This window comes from Formica exsecta, unplaced genomic scaffold (assembly GCF_003651465.1).
Source record: "Formica exsecta isolate Colony F162 unplaced genomic scaffold, ASM365146v1 scaffold893, whole genome shotgun sequence".
Taxonomy (NCBI): Eukaryota; Metazoa; Arthropoda; class Insecta; order Hymenoptera; family Formicidae; genus Formica; species Formica exsecta.
The window spans coordinates 389349-398098 of NW_021853662.1; the positions used below are offsets into that span (position 1 = coordinate 389349).

The window sequence follows — 8750 nt, forward strand, 5'->3', positions numbered from 1 at the left end:
TCATATAAAATATTTTGCATATAGCATAATTATTTATGTAATATATTGTATATTAACATAATTATATTTATTTTTTCATTATTTTATTTTTTTCTTATTTCAAATATATTATTAACAATTTATCTGTATATATTTTTTATTAAAATACATTATTTTGGATTATTATTTATTGGCTACATATGTATCAATGAGTTAGAGAGAGAACGAAAAACGAGAGTGAGCGAGAGAAAAGTTTAAATGGCGTTACCGACCAATTTACTTATTTCGCGCATGCGCACTCCGTTTTGGCCAACACTAACATCAAAGGTGCCGACAGGGGGTTGCGCTACTGTATATACTGTGGTATTAATATGCGAACAGAGCGCGATAATGTGAAGCATGAATATCTTTCGTTCATATAATATCTAATAATCGAACGTATGTCTTACAATCGTTTTAAATATTTTTTTGAACGACTATGTGATTTTCTTACATCTCATAATTTGCATACGCGTGTTTAGTTTTTCTCATGATCTTTTCTTAGGATTTTCTTTTATGATTTCTTTTATAACGTCTGTTACGCAAGAACATAACATGCTGTATAAATTATCAACTATTGAAGTACCTCATGGTTTATTATAGATCGAAAATGGACGTATAAAGACTTGTACATAAACTATATAAAAGAACGAAAAATAGATTAAGAAGTATGGATAATTCAGAGATAGATGCTTGTTTTTTTTACTTAAGAGCAAGCTTGGAATTCAGCAATATATATAGATTCTTATATCAAATTTATTTTATATATGATTCTCTTTTGTTCTATTCTGTTCTATTAGTTCTGTACATTTCTAATTTTTTATAATTTTTTGGCACTGTTTCTACATCTATAAATGTGAGACACTTTCTGTTCATTTTTTGAACCAGAATGACGATGATTTTAAAGCTTGAAATATGAATATTAGACCAACGTTAATTCAGTCAATCTTTGGGGTACTATCTAGTTAGATTAGCGCGTGTCATTTTCAGTTTTGGACATCATGGTGCTTTACCTGGTTCTCAGATAGCGAGTACGATGTTTCAAGCCTCGATCATTCACTGTAAGGTACATGACTTTTCACATTTTCCTTGAACTCTGTATAATAACGTTTTTATTCAGAGGCCATAATAATCACGTATTTGAAAGTCGTTAAAGCGTTCTTATTGTGCTACGCAATGTTCATGCGTAATTTGCAATGTACTCCGCGCACATATATCAAAATTTTCTGTCTCCGCTCACTTCTTTTTATTATATTTTCTATGTTTTAATAGCGTAATAAGCTGCGGTTTCATTATGTAATCGTCGTCAACGTGTTTATGTGTTTGTTTGTGTAATGTAAAGGATTTTCAATTTTATTTTTTTATTTTTTTTTTCAGTATCCATCGTCGTGAAGTACGCGTGAACGTGATGCTTGACTGAGGGATTGTCAATCTATTGTCTACGTTGTACATAAATATTCTGTTCCCACAAACTAATTATATGTATTATATTTAATATAAATTAGTCTCTCTGTATATATAAATATATCTTCTATTATTTTTGTGTAAATCTCGTTATATTTTTATATATTATACCATCGTAAAGATTGTATTTGCTTATAGTAATATTGTACAAAGAAATAATTGAAAAATAACAGCAATATATTCAGTTTGTAACTTTTACATGGATATATAAAAGTTAGAAACAGAATACATAGCCTTTAATTATTTCACATTATCGAGAAGATTATCTTTATTTATGTAAGAGCATTATTTAGCATAAATTATTTCTTTTATTCTATTCTATTGTTTTTTTGTGTTATATTTCCATGTTTTTGAATAAAATAATATGTGAAAAAGATTCTTGTATACTATGTATCATAAAGTTGTATCATAAAATATCCTTTGTCAAACATTAATCTTATAGCTTGGTATATCAATGTTAAAAAATATAAAATGATATGCGTATCAATAATTCTTCTTTATCGTATATTTTGTTCGAGAAATGCAAGTATGTATCGTGAGTCTAATCTGCACAAATTATGCTATATCTTAGCAAATTTTAACAAGCTTATATTGGCAGTTATAAAGATTTTGTCTTAAAACATGCAAATCTTTTGTGTTGAAAAACAAAGCTTATCTCGCGTATCTAAATATCACGGCTATCAGATAACTATTCTGGATTGATGTCTGCAACTTGATGTAAGGTTTGCAACACATTACTTTATATTAATTAATGTAAGACATAGTAATATTTAAAATTCTTATGATTTTTGAATGTACATATAGCAATAAATATGCATAATTATTTATTTATTTTTAATATTATTTTCACACAACATTAATAAATTTTTTAAAATTTATTTTTGCTTTATATCTTGAAAAAAGAATCTTGTAAAACATTAATATTTATTTTTGAAAAAGTAACATAGATTAAGATCAATAAATAATATAAAGTAACATAAAATAAGTAAATTTTTCTTGCATATTTAAAATGTTTATTAAATAGCAATTGATTGTAGAAATAAATGGGTATAAACATAATACGTGCAGAGAAAAAACTTCGAGCTATCGAGCCAGGAAGTTACACATAATTAATTCTTTAATTTCATTGGTCGATGTAACTCATTAAATTTTGCAATGGAAAACAAATGCGTTATAGAGCGTTATACATGACAAGCTTTATATAATGCGGTGACCTACAAATTGCAATGAGCGTGCGAGACGATTCATAATCAGTTCAAAATAAACGATTTGTTAAAGGCGTCATCACCAAAGATGACATTTACGCCAATGACTTTTAGTGACAAGCATCGCTGTATTATTATAATACATAGTCTTTAATTGTCATCTCTCTCACAAGATGTGTGTTATAAATCGTTTAGCAATCAAAATTTGTATAAAAAGAAAGGAATGTAATTGGAGTATTTTTAATTTGCTATTTAATATTTCTATCACTCGTTTGTGTCGCATTTTCTGGATAGCTATAGACACTCACGGGATATTAATACCACTGATTAATGCTAACACAATGATCAGTAAATTATTTTATCAATTATCAGTTTGTGGCATTAAAAATTTCTGTATGTTTAAATCATATTGAGAAGAAAGTACAGTTGAAGGGTAAGGGCAAAAGCATAATCTGTTTAAAATTTTCATCGATTCGCGTAATTTCAGAATATAAAGAAATTTATAGAGAACTCTGTTTCTTTGATTAAAATTATTTAAAGAGAATCTATATCTCGCATATCAATTAAGAAAGACTAAAATATATTTTTTAATATTTTTAAAATATAAAATTTATTATACATCTCCTTGCTTTTCGGAGCACCCGCCTTCGGAAGCTTAGCCTTCGTAAAAGACTTTGCGCATGTGTGATGCATTGCAGTGTGCTCTATCAGCTTTATCATTTCCCACCGCCTCGGAGTAGTCTCGTAGGGCAGCTAGTAGAATTCCGATGATTACTAATGTTGAACGGTTGTCCGTTTGTACAGTGGACGTGGGGAGACACGGACTTCGGAGTATATGTCGAAGTCATTCTTCAGTCCCGTTTCAGTCGTATCGCGACATCCGCATTTACCAGTTCTCGTGTGGAACCAAGTCGGAGCGTTTTCACGACCGGCGTTTGTCAGTCAACACGACCGACCGGCTGACGCTGGCGCCATTTCGTAGACTGTTGATTATCGAGTTGAAGGAAGACGAGAAAACGTGCGGAAAATAATAATGTCAGAATTCTACCAGGTTGTTATCACCGCGCTGAGCCTCCTGCTCGCCGGCTTTCTCCTTACCGGAAGTCGTCGGCAAGTTATGTACGTGCTCTACAAGACGTTGCCTAGAGATCTTTTGTGAGTATAAATAAATGTAAAGATACATGGGCGGGAGAGAGGATAAATACATATGCTCTATTTAGCGCATAGTTAGATACGAGTTTAGATATGCTATCTTTTCAAATACACAAGATAGGGAACAGGTTAGAAGACATTTGGAGATGTAATTTATTTTTTGTATGAGTCCTGTTATTTATACTTTTTCTTATTTTTATGTTTTTCTCTTTTTCTCTCTCTTTCTCTTTCTGGGGAATTTTCTCTATGGTCTAATTCAAAATATGAAATGATGATAATTGTTCTATCTTTTCCAACATGTTTGCTCCAAAATGTATGTGTTTGTTAATATTAATAATACAATCAAGTAAAATAAAAAAAATATATATATATATATTTGTATATTTATATTAATGCATATAAATTTAATTTCTTGATAAAATAATTGTTATAGATTATGTAATTAATAAAATATATATGTATGAGATGTTTCAGAAATAGGTGATCAAATTTTAAGAGCATATTCTATTCTATTTACCATAAGAATGATAAAAAGTCATATGAACGTGTGCGTCCAAGACAACATGCCTCGCATCGACGACTTATGCATTGTTCTTCTCTCTTTCTCTTTCTATTTATCTTCTGTTAAAAGGAAATCAATAATAGTATTTGTATTGAATGGGTCTGTTTGGAATTAGAATCAACGTAAACTCTCGTTTATAATACTCCTGTTGCTACTGTAGGGGTACTTCGATTATTATCGCTTCGTGTGACAAAATATAAAATATTTCGGAAATTTTTGAACGTCTTCGACAATCCATGAGACGTTGATGCAGGAAATCATTTTTAACAATTCCTGTAATAAAATATTCTTACTAAAATCTGTTGCAAATAAAAAATGTTTACAATTTGGAAAGGAAGTGTTTTTAAACTCACGTTCATATGAATCTCTCTCTCTCTCTCTCTCTCTCTCTCTTTGTTTCATCTAAAAATATATATTATATAATTTTCTTATGTATTGAAGAATTTTCGCGCATGAATGCTCGGAGTATTTCACCACATATAGCCGCGTTTAAAGTTACAGGAGCTTTCGTGTTTTACATTATGTTATGGATTAATAATTTGCGTTCATTGCCCGGGATGCATGATTGCTCGTTGCATTCGCTTTAATGCTTCGTTTGACGTTGGAATGCAACGCGCGTGAAAAATAGGGTCTCTAACGAGGGTTCTCCAAGAACTCTTTATTTTTTTATTGCATTATAACTTCCCATATTGGAATAATTTGTATAATTTAATTTGTGCATTATTAGCACCTATAACTATTGATTGATTTAATAATATCTTATATATACGTCGATAAAGAGATACAAATTTAAATTACTTAAAATATTTATAATATTATTTTTACATTATATAAAAGTTGCTGTCTTTTATATTTTATTCAATTTTTTTAATACGCCATTTTGATATTTGATGCTATTAATCAAAAAAGTAATAGGTTATTCAGATAAGTTTATTTAAGGAAATAGAGAGAGAAAGAGAGAGATAAGATAATAGTCGCAAATATATTCAGATAGATACCAATTAATATTTTCAAATGATAAATTATATTGCCCTTTGCTCTACATTATCACACATATATTTTATACTTTAAGATATGTTTCTTACAATTTATAAGAGATAGTATATAATACTCGTATATTTTTTGATCTTATAAAAGAAATGTTTTTAAGTTAATAGCTTAAGTTTTTATTCAAAGCTTTTCAAAATGTTAAGTTGCTTTGTCTTGCTTTTAAATTTGTCAATTTTTGTGTTATTTTAAATTAATTTTTGCATGAATACATGCACAACATTCCAACAGAGATAATGGTATATACGATACGAGTATCACGTGCGGAACAATCAATCTCTAATTGCTTTTATTTCAATAATGTATTATACATATATTATGTGCATTGTATTGGTCATACGGAATATTACGTGCCGTTGGTGCAAATATCGCATTACGAGAGTTATATGCATATGAGTTATGTGCTTTTTATTTATAGCACTAAAGGATAAAAAAAATTCACATAACATTAACTCAACGCTTTCGTATTGTGGGAAATAAATAGACGTATCTTTGTTTTCTGCTCTGTTTAAATTGTTAACATGCAAAGTATATAAAAAGATCTTCACGTACAAAATTTTATAAAGTTAATTAGCAAAATTATTTTCTAACTGCAAAAAAAAAAAATATGTTTGTTTGATATTATTATTATAACAAAAATTTAAATTTAAATTATTAAATTTTACACTTTGTCTGTGATATTACAAAAATTTATTATTTTATCAATTATATTATTATTTAGAATTATATATAAATTGATAATAAATATTTTTCGATGTGTTTATTAATAAAATTATATATTGATATTTAATTACAAGGTAATCAATAATAAAAATTTAATAATAAGTAACAGTTTAATCTAAAGCTTTAATATTTTAAAAAAAATAAGAAACATAGAATTGATTATGATAATTGAGAAATTACGATCGGATTTTTAAAGATATCTTACGCAGAAATTGCAACGGTAAATTCACATTTTTCACATCTTGCCACGTATTAAACTAGCAATAATAGAGCAATTGCATTCGCGTGACATACGACATGCATGTCGTATAGGGATATTAACCAATTGCAAAGAGAGAAAAAGATATTATGTGAGGCAAGCGAAGAACGTATTATTAATTAAAAAAATATGGAACGTTACTTTTTGCCATTCTTTCTCTTTATTTTCTTCTTAGAAAAAAAATGTCGAAGAAATCGATACATAGTCATTCCTTTCTTCGCAAGTTATATTTAATTTTTTAATTCCCATTTTTTTCCAAAGTAATTAATATTACATCAGATTATAAAAGAAGAAGATAAAAAGAAAAAGAGAAAAGACAAAAGTGAAAGAATATAAATTAACAATAAATTCATTATAAAAGTAATAAAATATTAAATTTTAAACAATAAATAGAATATATTACCATTTCATTCAACAAAAAAGTTGATTGACATATTACGATTAGAGCAAGAAAGTTATCGATAAGTGATACGTAAAAACTCTATACGCAAAAATTAAGATTATAAGCCAAATTAAAAAAATATTTTTTCATTAAATTACATTAATAAAATGTAAACTGATTTTTGTACCTTTGTGTAGAGGTGCTTACCGATTTCTTCAAGTCAATGTTCTTCTTTGGTGGTGGGAAAAGCGTGAATACACCGTCACGAAAGTTTTCTCAAAATATGCAGCAGCTCATCCGAAAAAGATTGCTTACATATTCGAGGATAAAAAGTGGACATATGAAGAGGTAAGTTCAGTCAAGAGGTAGGTCGTTTGCACTCGTACGTGTGCACTGTACTGCGCATTTAGCACTTGTGTCAATCATGGTCAAGGCAAACCTATTAAATTTAATTGATTGCTGCAGTGATTACAGTTTCAATACATATAAATGCAAAATTTTTACTCAGTCATAGTTTAAAAAAGAAGAATTTATATAATAATTAGACAATAATTTCAAAAGTTAATAAATTCGTCAAGTTTTAAGAGTTAGAATGCCAGTTAGAACAAATTTTTTTAATACGCTTTTCAAAGATGCATTGCGTTTAGAAAATAAAAGGAAAGCGATCAAAAATATATGCTAGATGAAAAACATTATTTGCCTTACTCGCAAATTATTAAAGTGATGATAGTATAAATATTATATTATATTAATATAATAATCGTTTTAACGTTCTAATGACATACATACAGCTGGAGCACTTCAGCAATCGTATCGGACGTTACTTTCGCACCAGACCGTTTTCTCACTTCGACAGTATAGCTGTGGTTATGGAGAATTGTCCTGAATACATCGGTATATGGTTGGGCCTCAGCAAGGCCGGTTTCGTGGCGGCCCTCATCAATACCAACCTCCGTCATGACATGCTCCTACATAGCATTAATGCTGCCGGTTGTAAAGCTATCATCTTCGGGTCTGAATTCAAGGATGGTAAGACCTTTTTTTATTTACATTGTAAATGGCTAAATTTCCGTGACTTGAAAGCAGGAAGAGGGCAAGATCTCATTTGTAAGCATGGAACATATATTTGTTTGCTATTCACTTGCTAAAACGAATTATAAAATGAAAACCATGTGACATCTATTTTGTTTCACATAATTATCTTTACTGTACAGAATCACTTTAAAAAATTTTTATATACATCCTATATTTAACACATTTCATTTAAAGAGAAATACGTATTGTATTACATTTTCGTGAGACACTTGATCGTAAAATATGGTGTACTAACAATAAATATATCGCATGCGATGACAGTTTTTATGCATGACACATTACACGATATGTAATCACACGGTTTCATATCTCCTGCGTAAAGAATATACGAAAATGAGACAATTGTATCTTTTCTTAGAAAAGTAAAGATTGTTTCTCGATATATCAGAGTCACTTTATAAATATTGAAATACTTTTGCAATTGCACAGCTTTGCGCGGATCAAGATCTATAAATAAAATTTCAATATTGCGTCACCCTTAATCTTTCAATATTTTTATTCGTGTCTCTCAATTTTCGTAATCAAATTTCGTAATAAAATTTTTTTCTGGCAAATACAGCTTTCTAATAAACTCTCTATTTGTAAATGGTAAACTCAAAACTCGTTTACATTGCTTATCGAAGCGTATCGTGTGCAGCGATTCGTGACATTAAGAGTAAAATACCCGACATCGGACTTTACCAATGGTCGGAATCGGCGGACACACCGGTTCTAGAAGAGGCGACAGATCTCAACACGGGAATGAGTAGCATTGATTCCGGACCCCTCATCGTCCAACTTGACTTGAGCAGTCCCCGGGACAAATTGATTTACATCTATACGTCTGGCACAACGGGAATGCCG

The 8750-nt window shown here is 29.5% G+C and overlaps 1 protein-coding gene across 2 annotated transcripts in view; it reads left to right on the forward strand.

Annotated features, from left to right (window-relative positions):
• Positions 1-8750, forward strand: part of LOC115244933 (long-chain fatty acid transport protein 4-like) — a 16519-nt gene that overhangs the window by 1964 nt on the left and 5805 nt on the right. Inside the window, exons 5-8 of one of the 2 annotated variants that reach the window (XM_029822953.1) lie at positions 988-1079; positions 7010-7160; positions 7604-7841; positions 8545-8750. In XM_029822953.1, the coding sequence (XP_029678813.1) occupies positions 988-1079; positions 7010-7160; positions 7604-7841; positions 8545-8750 (687 nt within the window). Of the gene's footprint in view, positions 1-987; positions 1080-3286; positions 3843-7009; positions 7161-7603; positions 7842-8544 lie in introns of those variants that run through there. The other variant, XM_029822952.1, reaches the window with a different exon arrangement.